Consider the following 20,354-nt stretch of genomic DNA (forward strand, 5'->3'; position numbering starts at 1 on the left):
AAATGAGAGGAAGAGGAAAAAGTGAGGGAGCTGCATGTTTCTGCAGGACGAGAGGAAAGTGAACAGATCACAAGAGCTCACTCCTCACAAAGCTTTTTCTATCAATGTGTTTTGTTTTGTTGTTTTTTTTATGATGCATTTTATTATTTTTTGTGTGTGTTTAATGTGACCTATAGGAACAATTCACCAGTTCCTTTTTTGCAGTTACAAAACCAATAAACCGACTCTTATTCCAGCGATTAGTGTAAAAAACTGGTTTTACGTGGATATCACTCAGCAGGGATCCACTTCCTGAGGAGGATTTACATTTCCTCTCTCTTTTCCATTACACTATTTGTTTATTCATTCATTTATGTTTATCCTAACCACCCAATACTGCAATATTGGCAAATTGTCCATATGACAAATGTGCTACTCCGGCTCAGTAATGAACTATAAATACAGATGACAATGACTTCTCAGGAGGACAAATTGATATCCTACAGGTGTGGGCCACTTCAGGGAATGATGCAGCAGTTCTGGCTCCTTGGGGCCTGAGCAAAATGGATGTGAGCCGGCAGTTGCCACTTGCTAAATATCAAATGAAGCCCATATATGGCAAACAGGAGCAGACCACCCAGGAAAATCATTCCACGCGCTATGTAGGCCGGAAATAAGATGTGTGACAGTGTGGGCCACATCTAGGCTAAGACAGTTTTGCTATGTGGGATTTCCAGATTCGTTCCTGACGTGACGGACTCCCTTTGGACGAGTGGCCCAAAGGAACCCCCCTGACCTTTTAAAACACGTATTACATAACGTGAATCCCCCCCACATTACATTCCTCAGTAGCGTTCATGCATATTCTCTGATTAACGCTGGTCCTGCTGCAGCTCCGGCGGTGGTGGGACACCTAACTTCCCCATTACCAAAGGAAGTCATTTGTGCCCTCATTCTCGTCTCGTCTCGGGATGAAAAGAAGAGTCGAGCCTCAGCCCAGGGATCCGGCTCCTTTGAGACTCAACAGCTTGACTCATTTCATTACTGTCATGAATTAAAGATCCCCCGATCTCCTCGTTTCTTTTTCTTTCCCCCCACCGTTCGCATAGCAATGATCTGCTCTCGGTTAATTTACAGTTGCTCATTGTGCTAGGCCGCCAGCCTCAAAGCTCCCACGACAATTTACCTGTGTCCTTTTCACTCGCTGGCGCATATCATTGTGATATACAATAATGGAAAGAGCGGAGGACTCAGGAGTGAGTAGGCATGTTGTATAATGAGGTGGGGGAGGGAGCAATAAGCTACAGAGCACCCTTCAGTCCCTGGCACAAGAAGACGTCCAAACCACTGAGCCAAATTAGTGCTTTTCGAGCTGGAGATAAATTTAGAGCGGGTTATACAGTGGGAAATGTGTGGTTGTCACTTAAACAAGATCATTTTATACATGCAACTAATGTTCTTGTCTGTTTTAGGGGGAGACGTTCTCTGCAGAACTAGGTTACTTACTTTTATATTTTCTTTAGTGTATAATTCTCTATGACAGTTCATACATGTACATGTATGTGCTGTCTGTTGCCATCCACCCTTGTTAATAGAGGTGATAACTGTTGAAAGGACCAGAATACAGCACTAGTAGAACGTTGCTTTGCCCGTTTCAGTGCACTCCAGGTCACACACGTTCAAAACACCACAGAAAGCCAACCACAGGATCAACACATGTGTGATACGGTCAGATAAAACACGACAGACAGAGACTGTATTGCGAAAGGTGACAGCATTTCCTTTTCTCCCGGGGTGACCTCGTTCTCGGCGGGTTGCTGCGGCGGCTTTGGACCGTGCCTCCACCGGCCATCTGGCCCCGCCGGCCGGTCTCCACCGTGCGCGTATAAAAGCCGAGTGGCTCACCGACATATTCTGATTATGTGATTCTGTACTGGTGGTAGTTGTAAGCTCGGGATTAGCCTGCTGCACATACCTCCACTGCACTCAGCTACACCACCCACCTGGCTGTGGTTTATACATTCACCTGCTCCCGGTGATAATCTCTTGTCTTCTTGTTCCCTTCTGTCGTCAGTGAATGTACTGTAATGTAATTAACGCACGCATTTGATCCTGTGCCAGTGGGCCCCCCAATACACAAGCTGGAAGAGGAAGCTGCTTCTATTCCTATTGTGAAAGATTTACTGTGTGATCTGGAAACTTTCCCACATTTCATTATGGATGTGCAGGCCAGCAGATGGAAATATACCAGGTCTCCTTATAGGGGGTGTAATAAAGTCAAAGATTTATCTCCAGCAGAAACACACAGTGTGATTTCTTCTTGTCTCTCAGGGAATCATCTTATACACGAGGCGTCTCTGTCCATGGTGCTGAATGGCGTCCGTGTTCACCGGTAGGGGGCGTGTGGTACCTAAAGATAAAACCACGCTGCTGTGAACCCAGTCAGCTTCAGCAGAACCAGCACATCTGCGGTGGGTTCGATGCCCACATCACCACAGTGTGTTCTTACTGCTCAGTGGTCCGATCAGCAACTGTTAACACTGTCAAATGCATTTTAAAAAGAATGTGTTATGTTGGAGAACACGCTGTGCTCGCAGGCACTTTGATTTCTCATGTGGACAAAATACATCAATAACATAAATAATATAAAAAAGTTATTTTAAGATAATCCCAATAATTTATAGTGAGGAAATTAGAAAATATTTTACCAGCTGACACCATGAGAATCTTTTAGTAACAGTCTCAGGTCCCAGGTTATTCTGTCAGTTTAATAACCAAGCAGAGGCGTGTGTGCGTGTGTGTGTGTGTGTGTGTGTGTGTGTGTGTGTGTGTGTGTGTGTGTGTGTGTGTGTGTGTGTGTGTTGTTTGTTTTCTCTCTGTCGGTTTTTAACAACTCCTCCTTGCACATCGGAGCAGCCAAATCGTCCACTCCCCGGGAGGAAGCGCGGATCCCACCAGCAGGCCTGGCTGCTCGCCTTTCTTTTTTTTTTGGAGGGGGGGGGGGGGTGTTTTCGTATGCATGTGCGTGCCTGGCCGTGTCCGATCCAAATAGATTCGCCTCACGTCACCTTCCCACCCACCCACCATCACCACCACCATCAACCCACCACCCCGTGCACATAAAACATTCATTGGAGTGCAGCCCCTGCGCTGCAAGAAATGTCTGAGTGGATGAATCACCCAGTCTCTGCTCCATCCCTCCAAATCCCGAAAGTCCATCAGTTATGTAAAAACTGCGCATCTTCCAAGATGTGTGTGTGTTCACCCGCGTCAGGGATCGTCTGGAAACAACAGCAGGTATCTGAAACCAGGCAGAGCAAATCAATTAATCACATCTGCTTCGACTGGGACGATTTCAAATTCCACTTTGAGAGTTAAAAGAAATATTTTTTGCAGCGTGATACAGATCAATAAAACATTCATCTTTGAATTCTCTCTCTATCTCTGTCTCTCCCTCTCTCTCTCCCTCTCTCTCTCTCCCTCCCTCTCTCTCCCCCTCTCTCTCTCTCCCCCTCTCTCACCTCGCTGCCCCGCCCTCCCTTTCCCACCTCCCTGTGGTAAACGCACACTAACGCGCACCAGTGCGCATCCACCGAACACTTTTCTCTGTGTACTTGGGAAATATACAACGGGGCAAGTGATCGGACTGGATTTGCTGCTGCGACTTGAAAAGATGGATCAAATTGTGCGTCTTCGCCTGCGCCGCTGATTCTCCACTTCTCCTGCTCTCCACACTTCGAGCTCTTCTTCTCCGGGAGCTGTTTGCGCGTCCTATATTTTTTTTGGGGAGGTGTCGACTGGTGCGATCCCAAATTGGATGTTTATTGCTGACTATCCTGTTCCTGAACCCCTTGCCCAAATGACTGAGCTCGGGTGCAGCCGGAGCCGCGTCTCCCCACTCGGGAAGACCTACGGGTAAAGTTTGAAGGGTGCCGGGGTGCTTGAGCCTGTCCGTCTCCCACCGTGCACTGGATTTGCAATCACCCACAACATTGCAATAAACGTCGGATACCCTTTCTGTCTCTGCGCACACGCTGGGATTCAGTCGCCTTGGATTTTACAGCTTCTGGATTTTCACCCCCATCTAAATCATGAAGACCGTTATCATTGATGGTGAGTACCGCTGCACATTGGACAATAGGTTCACCTTTCTGTAAAGTTTGAAGCAGACAGGATAAATCCGCTGGGTTAATGCGCACTGATGAAGCCCACATCGGGCAGCAGGAGATAAATCACATGTCCTAATTGGAGTTACTCTCCTGCTCCTCCAGGGTTTGGCTGAACTGGTGCATCACTGAGAATGTGCGCAATATGAAAAAAACACACACACACCTAATCTGCACAGTAACAAGTGAACCTTGTGTTTTTTTGCTGCGGACTAACAAGCTCAGTCGATGCCAGTTATGGATGTTGCGGCTGTAAACGACCTTGACTCAGTGGCTCTTAATTGAGTCATAATTCAGGGCAGATTTTGTGCGCGTCCCTTTATTCCCTCCTCCTCCTCCTCCCTCCTCCCTCCTCCTCCCTCCTCTTGTGCCATGCGCGTGCCCGTGCGCGACAGTGGTGGTCAATATGCTGTGCGTGATATAGCAACTTAACCCGGGGTATCCGCTCCAGCCCCCGTGGAAGCTGCAGCCTGAGCTTTTTTTGAAGAAGTCTGCAGATGGTGCGCTTGGCGGCTCAGTAATAACCAACCAGCTTCTTGGCTCATAATTGTTGTTGTTTGTGGCATCGTCCCACTCAGGGTGCGTGAGAGGAAGCCGGGCCTCTCCAGCTTCCACCGACCGGACCTGATTCTCTCATAATCACAGGCTCGTCTTCATCCCCCGCCGGAAATGGCTAAGAACTTCATTTCTTGGCAGCAGTGGCTGCTTCAGGCTGTGTGCGCATGCGAGGGCAGGGGAGGAAGAAGTACCTGGCGTGTCAGTGCGTGTGTTCCTGCAGGCCTGGTTGTGTTACCGTGTCTAATGCAGTGCGGGGGGGGGGGGGCAGAGAACAGTGATATGTGGCGTGTGTTGTTTGGAAAAACCCATGCACCGTGATGAGATAAGTGCATGTGCGCAGCATCCAATTTGTTCCATCACGAGTTGGTGGAAAACCTTCATCTCCACCCTCCAGCCCCACCCCTGCAACACAACACACACACACACACACATTTGCACAGCTATCCTTGTTAGGACAATGTCTTCCAGTGGACAGTTCAATTCTTAACTCAACCCCTGACCTTAACCAGTGTCCGTCTCACAAATGACGCTTTGCCTCATTAGTCCCTATGAGGACTATTGCTCCAGACAAGGTCAGCGCCTTCACTGGAAAAGGTCCCTAAGAGCCAACAAAATGCGCACACACACACACACACACACACACACACACACACACACACACACACACACACACACACACACACACACACACACACACACACACACACACACACACACACACACACACACACACACACACACATTCCTTACGCAACACGCTGTGCACACTCCCTCTTCCTCACATTGTTCATTACTCGGCTAAAACCGTGGGATTATGGTCAACCAGCTCCAGATTACGGGCCTGCAGAGTAACTTTGAGTTTGCCTAGTTGTGAAATGCGAAGAGGCACATCCACTTGTGAATTCTCTTTGATATGTCAGGTGGTGATGCAAATCCAAGTGCACACCCCTCCATTGGCACGGAAAGGCTCTGGGTCCCACAGACCCTACAGGAAGGTTTTCATCATCCGACTGCTGGTGTGATTTAGCACCGAGCCCCTGACTTACACCTACAGTATGTCTGATTCTTTTTTTTTTTTTCCTGTTGCAATTATAATTGGTATCCATATCTCAGGCTCCTGATTTGGCGGGAGAAAATATGGCCTGTCGTGTCTTGTGTTTAAAGTGTCAGAGAGAGGTGGGACTTTAATTTACACTGTTTTTCAGCCAGTCAGCATATGATCAAATGCCTCTGTGGGAAGGCTGTTGCTCAGGGGGGCTGTTGCTCCCCGTCTGCTGCCAAGCAAAGCCAATAAAGCCCAAATGAATGGATAAAACCATTATGGTGGAACTGAAAGCTTTCTCCTCGGCTGTTTTAAACCACTACATAATGAGGGAGGGTTTTCTTTTTTCGTCAATTAGTTAACTTGGTCATTGTTTTGCCAAAGAACTCTGCCCCATTTTCCAAAAATAGGGCACAAGATGCAGCATCTGAAGACGTGAGATAAGTGTTCAGAGCATGTAAAGCCATGAATATAAAGTTGGCATGCAGTTAGATGATAACAATGGCAGAATTACTGATGCATCGTGGTGAAATTGATCCATCTGTGTGTTTGTATGGGTGCACAGCGTGTGTGAGGGATAACGTGCGTGTGGTGGTTCTGTGAGTGTGTATGTGGAGGTCTGGGGAAAGGAGAGGCAGTGAAGGGAAAAGGGAGACGTTGAGAAAGGAAGAAAGATCGCATGTAAAATTCAGGAGTGCGAAGGTTATGCAACTTTTCGCGCCTGCCATGCATCTGACTCGCCACCACGCATCTTCCCCTCAGCGTCTTTCATCTCGCCAGCATGGAAACTGCATGGGAGCTCCGGAGATGTGGAGAAAAAAGAATTAGCAGCTCCTGAAATTCAGCCAGTGAGGAAATTAGTTTTCATTCTTGTGATCTCCAGTTGAGGTTCGTTTCATCTTAATTGGCTAAAGATGGTGATTTGAATAAGAAGCACAACTTGAATGTAAAATGTCTAAATTCCCCCTTTTATTTAAATGACTATCATCTGTAGCTGGGAACATTCTCGATCAATACTCACTAATCACTTCAGCAGGCAAACAGATTTCTGGTTCTCGGCCTGAATTCCAAGACCCTCCCAGTCCCTCTGGTCTCATTTATTCAAGTCTTTAACAATCGAGGATGTATGAGCAAGACCTTTCAACTATGAAGACTAATAAGCCTCATTACCTTTGGCGCTCCAAGGAGAGGACGTAATAAATCCCGCTAATGTTCTCGCCATTCCTTCTGGTCACCAGCACAGAGGCTGGGGACTCGAGTCAAGTCGTTTGGCTCAAGTCTCAAATTGAAGGACTTTAGAGTTCTGTGACTAAAGTTGATGAAATACTCGAGTTGACTTTAACTTGGTATTCACGACTTTCTGCTTGACGTGAGGCATCGTGTGTTTCTAGATATTGAGAAGTCACGTTTTGTTCTGCTTTTGAGTAGCAGAGATGCAGTATTGGCTTTTATATCAGAAGGAGGAATCACAGGACACAGCTTTCTAACACAATACTGCAACCTGAGCTCATCTGGACACTTACACACGGACTAACATACCTGTAGCATGTGTGTAACTCTGGGTAGCAGCAGTAACAAGCAGGTGCTGTTTGCTCACACACTCGACAAGGACTGAATTAACTAAACCCACGCAGGTCCCCCACAAGGCCACCGTACTCAAAATGGACTGTTAATGAATTCAACTGAACCCGGCATTTGTTATTGTAAATTTGCAATATTCACTGAATTTAAAAAAGATATGAAGACTAAACCGTCCATTTCTAGAAGTGGTGGGGACATGTCCCCAGCCTCCAGGGACATGACACCTCAGTGTGAATGTGTCTTTTTGACAAAGCTATTGGCTGCACATAGTTTCCAATAGTGCAGAGTCGAGCCTCTAATTCACTGAGCCCTGCCTCCAATGTTACATCTTTTACACGTAGGCTAGAATTATTGCTAAAGGAGGGCGAGTTAGCAGAGGAGAGTGACAGGGAGAGAGAGTGAGAGAGCAAAGCTGCTAAGCTTAAGTAACTAGCAGATCTGAATAGCATGCAAGCAACTGTGGGATTAGTAAGAACAGAGAGTCTCTTGTGAAAACAGCAGCAATGCTAGAGGTAGTGATTAATAACAGTATAAGATATATGCTATGGAATGGCCTAATAATAATCAAAATAATGATCATAATAGTAATCGTGAACATTGTGACTATTTGTCTCACAAACACATTGGCTGCTTAATGTTTACCACAAAATTTGACATCAATAATGTGTGAAAAAGTTTGAAAACATGTTGAAAATCCTCATTTATTCATGAACAGGTGTCAATCATCAGCATATTGAATAACTTCCCTGCTTGATCCTCACTCACGACCTTAACTTGAAGGTTTCGACGTAAGACTTGGAGGAGGCTGTGGCTCAGGAGATAGAGCAGGTCGACCTCTAAGCTGACGGTTCGATCCCCGTCTCCTTCAGTCCGCATGCCTTAGTGTCCTTGGGCAAGATACTGGATCCCCCATTGACCCTGACGGCTGTGACAGCAGTGTATGAATGTGTGTGTGAATGGGTAAATGGCAAAACCTTGAGTAGTCATCAAGACTAAAAACAAACTATATATAAATACAGAGCATTTACCTGCTTGTGACATGTCTCACCTCTGCCACTAGAGGTCGATGAGGGTCACAGGGTGATTGGGGGTTATTTCCCAGCTGTGATGAAGTTGTGGTTTGTCTTCTACACGGTTTGAATGCGACCTGAGAACACGTCACATGGAGGTGAACACACTCAGCTGTGAACTGCTGCACATCAGCATCATCCTTGTGGGTAAACACTGTCGGTGGCTCGGTGCACTTCAGCCTCTCAGCCTCGGCTCCACTTGTCTCTGTGTTATCTGCACGACACTGAATTTCCTGTTCCCTAACAGCAGAATCTGTTTGTTTATCTCGCAAGTCAATGACATCCCCCATCCAATTACACGTTTACGTGTACGCTCAGATTGATAATCAAAGCTTCTTAGCAACAGATAGTAACTCTTCGATAACAGTGTTTAAAACTTAGCAAAAAGAGACTTTCAATCCTCGGAAATGGATCCACAGTGTTGTGCACAACTGGAGGACTGATACTTATTGGGTTTGTGCATGGCAGCTTAGTTACACTGTACATTATCAATGCAAAATAACACAGTGGTTTACATTTTATTACAGTTTTATGAGCCATTTTATGGACTTTGGTTTGTAATTTGAATGGAATGTTATTCTGTAATGCTGCTTGGAATAAGTGTTTGTTACAGTGGATCAGATAGATAGTGTGTGTGTGTGTGTGTGTGTGTCATGTCGTGTTCTGCTGCGAGCTGATTGACTGCTCAAAGTCTAAAGCATGAAGATGTCAGTACTTTATGGCACAGAGCTGAGCTGGTGTTAATGCCTTAGTTACAGTGACAGACTGCAGCAGGCTATCTGAGAGTGGATCTGCTGTGTTCTCTGCATCCTGATGAGCGCGCTCCTTCGGGGGCTTCTTTTAATTGGCCGCGCCCCTCAAGCAGCAACTGCATTTGTTTATACGGTGCATGCAAAGACATCCGTGCCCACACACACACACACACACACACACACACACACACACACACACACACACACACACACACACACACACACACACACACACACACAGAGCGATCCCCACTGATACCCACAGAGGCATGCTGGCCTCAGATATCCTTGGAACCATCCGCTGTAGGTTATCCCAGTCTCCCAGCCCTTCGCTGCTAATCAGCAAGACAGAGGGACTAAGTGGATAAACGGGTAAAATTCTATTTATTTATACAGAGGAAGCTAAGGGGGGGAGAAAGAAAAATAGAGAAAGAAGCAAAAATGGAATACACCATTCCCCCAGATTACCAGTCTTTAATCCTCTTTGTGGGTTATTATTGTACTGTCAGAATATTTTGGAGGGACAACGAGCAGAATCACACTGAAGACGAGAACCACCGCCCTCCCTGCCCCCCTGTCCTCTTAAAGAAGGACATAAGATGTCAGTAACAGTTGGTTCTTAAGGAGGGCGTGGGAGAGGAGGCGGGGCCGGATGAATTGGCGTTACGCAACATTCGGGCAGTGAAGTGGGTGGAGTCTTTATTGGGGGGGGGATTTATTCATGTCTTTTTTTTACCCAAATCCCCTGTCACCGTATCATAATCTTGATGCCCACACATGCCACAGCAGAGCAAGCGGATGCCCAACCCCTTCCATCGGGGCTGCGTTCACACCAGAGTCGTGACACACACACACCGACCGGCTGAGCCAGCCCGGATGCCCCCCCCCCAGGGGAGGTGAATATTCATCTGTTGATTCCTGTGACACGGCAATAACATTATACGGCTGCATGCACAAACAGAGCCGGCTAATTTGTCCCCAAAAAAAACAAAAACATGGCTCATCTCACTCCACCACAGTGTCGCCTCTCAATCCGGAAACTCGCCGTGCGCCCCCTCTCCTCCGGCCGTGCGCCCATGAAAGTTGCATGCTCGCTCTAATCCCACCGCAGACGTGAGAGTGTGTGCGCCGGTTGTGCCTGAGCGATGAAGACGCTGATTATACCACAATGGGGAGGTTGACTGATGGCCCAGTAAATTATTAATTAGACAGAGCAGAAGCCGCTCTTAAATTAGACGCATGGATGGAGTCGTTGTCGTCCTTATAAGTCAGGGCCCCCCGCTCGCCGCTCCTCTCCTCTGCCGGCTGCAGGGCCACTCAGGTGGATAAAGTGACCGACCGATCCGAGACGTGAGCACGGACGCGTCATCGATCACGTTGTTACCAGGAGTTTGCAGATAACCGATAAATAGATAGATAGATACACTCATCTGCTTCTAACTGCAGGCCTGTGAAATGTTCATCTGAGTTTTTTTTTTTTTTAGGAGGGGGGATATCCTGAGGAGGAAGCTCAGATTTTTTATTTATTTTGTTTTGCTTCCCCCCATGGATGGATAAATATTCTCTGGTATTTTTAGCCATGTTGATCTCATTAGCGTTAGTGATGCAAAATGGACTCCCCACCAATTCTTCTGATCATCCTGTGTGAGTCTGCCTGATTAGTTTGCAAACTCGACAGATGGGAGTCGGTGTTTTTGATGCTGCGTCAAAACCCTGGCAACACATCACGGAGGCTCTTAAGCCACTAGGGGGGGGGGGGGGGGGGGGGGGGGGTTGGGTGGTGGTGGGGGCACCTTTCTATACCGTATGAATTGTTGGATGCTATACTCTTCTCATTATTTATTTCCACTAATGGCCACATTCTAAAGAACCACTTCACAGGGACTCTGTGACTTGCATAAATAGCTGCTTATATTGTTGTTTTTTTCTTCATGTGAAGGACAAATACAGTGGGCTGAAGTCACACAGTGCATATTTCAGCGAGCTTTCAAAGGAGAGCTCCACAGTGCGGGGGTGAAAGGAAAAGAGGCACCTTGAGATGATGGAGTAAGGATCCCGTTTAATGACAGGGAGGGCGGCTCACTCAGAACGAGAGGCTAGACAAACCATAAATTAGATGGATAGAAAGCTGAATTGCTATTGTATCTATCCATCTCTCCGGCACGGGGACTCTTCAGTATCACATCCTCAAATCTACTTAAACAATAAAGTAGTTAAAAGAAATAAAAAGAAACATAAAAGTCCATATAGGGAGGTTTTATTTGACGGATTGTCCCCAACACAAATCACGTCGTCGGAGTTTTTCCTCGTTCATTTGGATTTTCGACCTTCGATGTGCAGCGCGATGGGACGTTTATCTGTTCGAGTCGTCTCCGCACACACAGTAAAGTTGTGACTCACGGTTTTTGGAGGACGATCACGATCTTACACGAGCGTGATGTGGAAACTTGAAAGCTCCGGCGTACGTCCACCGAGAACAGACCTTCTCATCAAAGTGGGAATCTATCTATTATCCAGCAGGAACAGATGTGATTTTTAAGAATATCTAATGAGATAATTGGAGATTTGTTGAGGAAAAAGAAACATCTCAGACAAAATATTATTCCGAGCAGAGTTTTAGTTTTTTTTAAATATGTAAAACATCAAGTGGAATTATCTGATTTCTTTGGCGGGAGGTGACGGCTGCAAAATAAGTGGGATCTGAGTCAATATTAGTCATTAGATGGATGTTTTCTGCAGCGTATCAGAAGTATTCATTAGTGCAGACAGACAGAATCCTGAATTTTACATTGTGCCATACTCCCATTAAAGATGGAGGAACTGAGCCTCTCAGACAAGTTGCAGTACATCCACAACAGCTGTATGTCTCTCTCTCAGTGCACAGGCGCCAGTTCAGCTGAGATATGTACAGGAGGGGAGGGGGGGCTCCTTCAAAGGGAAACCGGCCGTCACTCGCCGGCTCAGTGGGAAATTGATCCCTTGTAGATGTGAAAGGCTCGTTCCATAGGTGCTAAACATATATAACACCTAAACCGTTTCCGCTGGCTTTTATACAAGAATCGCACAAATTTCAGGTGGCAGATATAACTTCCTTTCATACACAAATCAATGTCCTCGATTGCGGGCGGGAGTAAAACGATTTGTCGAGCGGGGGAAACGCGTAATCCTGCCACCGCTGCAGGAGCAAAGTGAGACTTTCTGCAGACGCTCGCGAGCATAAAAAGTGGAATCAATGGGCGATCCCACTTGTCTGCAGCAATACGAGCGGCCTACAACCTGCACTTTGAAAGAGCAACACTATTGTTTATCTGCATGTAACTGAACAGGGCAAAAATACAGTATGATGGAGAAGGCAGCGCTCTCTCTCTCTCTCTCTCCGTGATGTTGTTAACGTCCGTGTGAATCAGGCCTCCGTCATCTCAGGGGCCCCAAAGTAGGTTATTCTTATTAAAATGCAAATCTGTCAAGTGTGTTTCGCTGCTTCTCTTCTTTTGTTCGTGCACATTCCCTCTGATTCTTTACAATCCTTCCTTTCACTTTTTACTTTCTCTCGATCCCCTTGCATTGTGTCGGCCACTAATTCTGTTACTGTCTCTCTCTCTCACTCACACACACACACACACACAGACACACAAACTGTCGCTCATCTCTCTGTCTTCACTCTCAGGTGTAAATGCTGATTATCTTGTGTAGATATCAGACCACGGCAAATTAAATGTGACCGCAGCTAGCCTGCCAGGACGTCCATTATAATGATATCTGTAATCTGCTGGCTCAGGGGAAGCGGTGAGGAGAGGGGGGGGGTTGGTGGTGGATACAGGGATGATGATGGAGGGTGATTCGTCGTGGCCAGCGGGAGACAAGCGGACGTGGATTTTCCTCCTCTGATGAGGTTCACATGGACAGCTGGACCATATGTCGCCCGTGGATTTAAATCCCACGAACCAGAAAACCATCCGAGGTCGTAATCGTACCCAGAGCAGGTCATGAACCTTTGTAGGTTATACAAAATGTACAGTGTGTTGTTGTTGTTTTTTGTGCTGAATTTGAAATAAAAATACAAAGATTAAGATTTCAGACTAAAAGTTATGGTGGTTTGACGTCTTCATTTTTGTATTTTGATTTTGGAAGTGTCAGTTCCAGTGCGTAGTGTATAATAATCGTTGAGGGGCCACCCACAGGGGAAACAAGTCTTTATATCACAAAAGTAATGTTGTAATCTAGAAGAAGTTGGGATACTGTCAGAAAAAATGTTTTAGAATAGAGTAAAGTCGTAATAACATAGCCTAATAATTTTAGGCAATGTTGAAGTGGGACTATCAGAGGATCAGCATCTTCCTCAATATAATGAATTATTTCTCATTAAATTACAACTTTATTCTCTAAATATTATGACTTTCTTCCTAATAATGACTTTTTTCTTCTGATGTCATGACTTTTTTTCTCATCAAATTGTGTCTTTATTCTTGTAATATTATGACTTCTATCTGGAAATCTATGAATATTTGTATCTTGAAATGAGCCTAATACTCAGTCGTAAAAAAACAACCTCCTGTTTTTTTTATTCCCATCAATGCTGCTCGAATCACTTCCTGTACGAATTCTACAGTTAAAAGCAGAAAATATAGATGCCATTCTTTCCCCCTCTTCTGATTTGTTACAACAACAGAGTCTCAGAATGGAAATTTATCCATTTGATAAATATCGCCCATGGTTGTTTGAGGGAACTGTGCAGGATCGAAGCAAGATAATTCAGACCCTGCAGTGCAGCTCTAAGCGCATTAGAGTAGATGGAAGACGTGTGTAAAAAAAAAAAAAAAACGCAAACTCATCTGATGAGCGTGAAGATCGTACTCTGGATACGTCGCCGTCGCACAGACACATCGACTTGGCTCCGTTTCCACAACCTCTGATCAGAAACGGTGCTTGTTTTCACATGCCTGTACGTGTTCCCACCAAAGCCCATCATCACAGCAATTATTCCAGCGAGGGAGACGAGCGCTGCCAACACTCCATCTCTGAGCTGTAAACAAATTACGCTGAGGGGTCTCCATGATGTCTGTGTGAGAAATGAAACAGTCTGATCCCAATCCCGATGGTCCCGCTGTGCTGCGTTTAGCGTCTCAGCCGGCAGATACCCACGGGGGAGGAGGTGTGGCGCCACCGGGACGAAGCTGGCTGCGGCGGTGGTCCCTTCCAGGTGTGATGCAGAGTGTATCCGTGTTGATTTTTGATTTTTTTAAAGCCGTAGTTACTCATTTTGCATCTCTCAACCAACAGTGCAGACCCCTCCCTCGAGTATTTGGGGAAAATGAGTGTTGACAGATCAAGCCTTTGAATCAAAGGCTACATCCACGCTGCTAAATTTAGTTGCAAACCTCTTTTCTGCTATGTTTACGCCTGCCGACCACACGAGTTTCCAAGCACTTAAAAGAGATGCTGAGCCCATTTCATTTTCAAACTCTGGTGTTCAAGTGGCACCCATTGATTTGTGAGCTGCTGTTTTGAGGCCTTGAGTTTGTCTAGCGCCATCTTGTTTTTTTAAAACCACAAGTAGCCATATTTGGAGAACTGCCCACCTACACCTGCAGCCATTGGATGTCAATCAAAGCTGTCAATCATATGGCATCAGCACCCGCAATGCATACTCTGCTTTAACGTCTATTTGACCCTAAACGAGAGAAATTGAGAAAATGAACATCATGCTATATTGAAAAGACTTGAAACTAGAGATTGAGACAATAAACTCTAATCATGTTTACTGACGTTATAAATTAAGGATCATCTTCACATAAACTTCTAAGGAAACTTACATCTTTACACAACCACTGGAGTCGCCCTCTCCTGGTCATTGAAGAGAATACAGCCTTCAGGCACATCTGCGTTGGCTTCACTTTCCAGATCTGAAGTCTACGTCCATTTTTTGGTCTGTTGTCGTACGGACGAGCAAAAACTGCGACGTTTGGAAACAATGACGCAATCTCACACGTTTGCTTCCGTCTTATCAGTTACGACTTGAGGACTTGACTAAAACGTTTGTGTGGACGGAGGTTCATTTAGTTTTGAAAATGAAAATAAAAAGTATTAGATAATACAAGGGAATTCTGAATCCCAATGAAATTCTCAATTTAAAAAATGCTGTTTCAAAACTAAAACGTATGGATTTAGTCAAAGTCCACCCGGGACTCTCAGGAAGTAATTAGAGAATCTACAGCCTCATGTGCTTCTCAGTGTAATTCCACTTGATGCCATCGAGTCTGAGGAGGTTAATTCTACCGACATCATTTTGTAATCAGTCAAACAAATGGCGGCCTGTGTTTTGATGTATCGCATCTTTAAGCCCTTTTGTCAAGTGGAAATTTCTCGCAATTTTTCAATAAATCTTTCAGTGGGTTTTGCCGCAGGTAATTGACAGGTTATGTTTTCTCCCCCTCCGTCGCTCCCTTGGAGGGCGTTAGCATATTGAGTTTCGTGCCCGACTGTGAAGTGATTCCCACCATGCCTTTAAAAGGCATCGCATGAATAGGCGGCACATTACACGGCGGTGAAATATGAGCGGGGGGGGGGGGGAGAGAGAGAGAGAGAGAGAGAGAGAGAGAGAGAGAGAGAGAGAGAGCAGGGTATTTTTTTTGTCTGAGCTCGACACATGAGCATAAACACACACACACTGGCTGATAGGACCCCCCACTGCTCGCCCACTCGCACAATGTTTAAGACGTGGACTTGATTTCCAGTCGGGGCGAGTACATGTTTCATTCCCGTCTCCCTTTGTTAACTCAGGAGAGAGATAAACCTTTCCCCTCCGAGTTAAAGACGTCGACCCTCCCGTGGTTTCTCTCTCGTGTGTTGTTGACTGCTCTGGACTGATGGAGAAATTAGAGCAAGAAACTCTTCACACCTAAAGAATCTGACCACTGGGAACACAGAAACGTTTTCCCTCTGTGAGTTGATGCAGGAACAACCTTACATTTCAGGGTTTTCACTCACATATAAATTAACACCAGAAGGAAGGAAAGGAAATTCAGCTCCAGTGATCAAATGTCTTTCTGCAAATATCGTCATCTTCCACATTACACTACTTCATCAGAGACGCTGCTGTGTATATTCCACAGTGGCTGCTTTTAAAATCAATTACACCACAGAGCAATCAAACATATAAAAATAGAGAGTAAAGAGCTCGGGAAAAAGACCTCAAACATCCATATGTCAACATTACGGCTATTTTGGGAACCGGCAGATAGAATCACAACACAAAGATTGTTAAATATAAAAACACGGATGAATACATTTCAGAAAATAATACGAGAATTCAAGGAGGGATCACAATCGAGATCGCGAACCCAATGTCAAATGTATGAATATAAGTCCTTGCTTTAGATAAATAGAAAAATCTGTATGAAAGTTACAGTGCAGGTAATATTTGGACGTTTGCATTCAAACCGAAGAGTCAAGGTTGGAATCTCTTGCTGCTGAGATGTTCTTTGTCCTTCACAAAAACAAAGAGGTGAAGGGAATTTTATTCTCAGCGCTCAAAGAATCCAGCACTTGTAGCTGAAAAGAAACGTGTCCTTCCAGAAACATTTTTTTTTTAAATGTCCTTGTTACTCAGGTTACCAAGCGTGATCCAAAGACCTCACGTTTTTCATTCAGCTTTTCTCTTATTCTCAAGGTTCAACATTAAAAAAGTCAGGTATTCCAAGTATTCTCAAGTATTCTCAACAGAATTATTCCTATATTTATCTTTGTCCTTGAAAAAGTTGTGAATTTGGTTTTAGATTTTTCTCTGCAGAGCTTGTAATCTGTAAATAGCTCTGTGGCCTCACAGCGTGAAGGTTCCTGGTTCAAATCCCAGTTCAGCCTGGGTGGAGTTTGCATGTTCTCCCCGTGTGTCAGTGTGGCTCTTCCCTGGGTCTCTCAGACGACATCAACATGCTTGAAAACGAATTTGTCCATGGATGTCCTGCTATGTGGGAATTGTCACAGATTCCTCAGATAATAGTTAATTTCCTACACGTGAAATCAGTCGTAACATTTGTAAGTTGCAGATTTTAACTGCAAAAACAGCTGTTAGCTAAGACAACAGGGTCAGTTGTGATGGGTTATCCGTGTTTTGTTCTAGCCGAGGCTGATGCCTGTTGTTTTGGGCATCTACAAAACGTTGAATGGACGTAGCCTCAGTCCACAGACAATCAGGTCGAGGCCGTGGGTGTGACAGTGGGCTGGAGACCTGTCCAGGGTTTACCTCTCGTCAGCTGGGATTGGCTCCCGCCCCCCCTCCAGCCGACCATTGAAGAATAAGTGGTCCTGATAATGAATGGATGGAGTTTGTAATCTGTGTTTTCAAGTAGTCCCTGTTATATCACTCAGCAGTTTTTATAGAACCTCTTAGTTCCTGTTCTGATGGTTGATTTGGGAGCTTCGGGGGGGAAGAGGATAAACTGATCGGGATTCCTGTTTGTTGCTTCTCAAAGAATTCACTTCGATCCGTGAGCAAATCTTCTGCGCAGCCGGACTTAATGTACAAGCTCGGCTCCATTAGGAACCCTTAAGACGTAAACATTCGGAAAGTCAAGGAGGTCACTTGCGGTATCCCAGTATTTCCCGTCAACGGAGTCGATCTACAGACAACATCGTAATCCAGAGGCCTGTTATTTAAAAAGCCATAGCATGGTGCATTAGAAACCATAAACAGCCTCCAGTGTGAGAGCACTGCACCTCACCGCCGGCCCCGGCCCCGGCATTACTCAGCAAATGGAGCGACTGGAGACTGGAAACTTTATTGCAGATGAGCGGACGGAAGCAGATATGGTTTACTGACATTGACTTTATGGGCCTTCCTCAAAGCAGCCTCATTTACTGAATCTGCAAGGTTTTTATTATCATTATTGGAAAAGCGTTTATTGGGCAAACATTGTCATCGAAAGCTGAAATAACAGCAATAATGTGTTTGTGTGGGAATCCTCTTTTATTCTCGTGAGGTTGCAGAAAACAGGCGTAGTTTTTTCGCTTTTGTTATTTTTTTAACCCCAATTTTGCTGGAGCCATATTTCTTTCCACTCATCCCAAGGACATGTTTACTTTATTATGACAGGAAGACGACTCCCCCTCCATCCGCAGACAATAGACCCTGTTGACGTCTCATCCGCTCCAGTGGAAACTTTCCTTGAACGTTACGTAACTGACATTGAAACAACTCGTCTGGAAAGATTCCTGCGTCGGTACAGCAGCTCTCTAATTATGTTCTTTTCATATCAGAGCGGTGAGCGAGTGCTGCCTGATGTGGCTCTGGAATATGTGATACCTTCTTTATTACTGAATGGGAGTGTGCAGCCCTCCCTCTGCCTCCGCTGTGCAAACCATCCCTCACTGCACCTCCTTCTCAATGAGATAGCCGTGCATATTGGGACTGTATTACAGTATTGAATCCTCATCCACTTAACAGGAGAATCAGCTCCGTTTACGACTAATTAAAGCCATTACAGGGGGCACACGCTAATGCATTTTTGCACAGATAACAGAAGCACGTGCGGCAGCGGCAGCCGGTCTCATTTTACCGGCAGGTCAAGATGATAGTAATTAACTTGGTATTAAAGTCGCAGCGTGACGCGTTCGCCAGTTCTGAGACAAAATGGAGGCTAGGGTGCGGCGCGCCGAGACGGGTGTGATCAAGAACTCTCTTTGAGTAAAAGATAAATAATATCAGCAATGAAACAAGAGGTGCAGGAGATGTGCTGGTGTTAATATTACATGAGAAGAGCTCCATTGTTTAACTTAAGTGCTGAATCGACTTCTAAGCACCTGCATGAATGCAAATTCTAATAACTTTTACTTTGTTTACAGACCCTGGGTGATAAGGAAACGTTTGGATATAAGTGCAGAACTCGGAGAAAGGTTGAAAAACTCTAATGCATTAGCAGAAGTCAAGAGAAAGGCTGTTTGGCAGATGAAGATGCAGCTGGAGACTCATTTGTATCACACTGTTTGGTGAAACGCTGCCTCGCATTGGAGCTTCTCTCAAGGGTAACTCTGGGGAAAAATTATAGGTTACATCATCAGAATTTACATAAAAGTGTCTGGCAATTAACTGAGTTTTGCGCCAGCAATGTACCAGGTTGTTTTGTACTTAATAACATTTTCATTATCTGAAATTCTAATGGAGGATTAAGCAGGTTAAATGCATGAAGGACTTCCATAATGGCTGCGACTGCGCACACGTAGCCGTTATTACTGTGCAGCCATTATTTCAGAAACAGTGGATGACCACAGCCAGGAGAGCAGAACGTGTTTCTCTTCCCCTGTCGTTGATAAACACACACATTCATATCATATACACTGTGGTGGTGAAGTCCAGCCAGGTGCAGTGCGTCTCCCTCTGCAGGGACATACACGGGAATAAGCAGAAATTACATGGATAAATATTCATAGTGTCCAGGTGTAGATTTAAAAATACAGACTAAACAAAACCTAGTTTCTGTCACAAGGAGCAAGATGAAAGCAGAAGGTTTTAAGAGCTGCTCCACCTCAGGTAAGCGGCTGCTGAGCTGAGTCTGCAGATATCGTCTCTTATCCACCGGGCTGGATAACGGAGGAAGGGAAAGGAAAACAAGAGGCCAGGCATTCTGTTGCCAGATTGACTCCATCTTCAAAGAGATATTAACATAGCGGCAGTTTCCCTTTTATCTCGCTTTAATTTCAAGGATGCCAGCCCAAATTAAAACGCGACGCAACTGAGGTGAACCTAAAATATCAGAAACACAATGGAAGGAGAATAAAAAAAAAAAAGAGGAAGACACTGATCGGCTTGAAAAACAACATCTCTCTCATCCCCTGCACCTGCTTTTCTATTCTGGTACTCGCCACGTTTTATTAGATCAATCCAAATCATGTGATACCTCAATAAAACCCAAATTCTAATAGACTCATGTAAATTATAACTGGTTGTAGATAAAATAAAAGATTAGTTACAGGTTTAACGATACAATCATGGTCCTGTCAGGTTTGTTAACGTTCAGCTAGAATAAGATTAGCGTGAAATGGAACCCGTTGAGCCGTATTGTTATTTTCCTGCTTGTTGAGAGAAATTATTATTTGAATGTTCGTTGGTAACAGCAGGTAGAAAAAACCTAATAACACTAATAACACTAAATCTCAATATTTACCAGGAGAGAGCTGGTTTGTGAATTTGCAGGATTCCCAGGTGGCCAAT

The 20,354-nt window shown here is 45.1% G+C and overlaps 1 protein-coding gene across 1 annotated transcript in view; it reads left to right on the plus strand.

Moving 5' to 3' along the window:
• Positions 1-3,496: 3,496 nt before the first annotated feature.
• The window catches only part of rtn4r (reticulon 4 receptor), a 42,711-nt gene continuing 25,853 nt past the window's right edge, over positions 3,497-20,354 (plus strand). The window contains exon 1 of the mRNA XM_034596326.1: positions 3,497-4,092. Within this exon, the coding sequence (XP_034452217.1) occupies positions 4,071-4,092 (22 nt within the window). The 5' untranslated portion in view covers positions 3,497-4,070. The remainder of the gene's footprint in view (positions 4,093-20,354) is intronic.

The sequence above is a fragment of the Hippoglossus hippoglossus genome, chromosome 9 (assembly GCF_009819705.1).
Source record: "Hippoglossus hippoglossus isolate fHipHip1 chromosome 9, fHipHip1.pri, whole genome shotgun sequence".
Classification (NCBI taxonomy): Eukaryota; Metazoa; Chordata; class Actinopteri; order Pleuronectiformes; family Pleuronectidae; genus Hippoglossus; species Hippoglossus hippoglossus.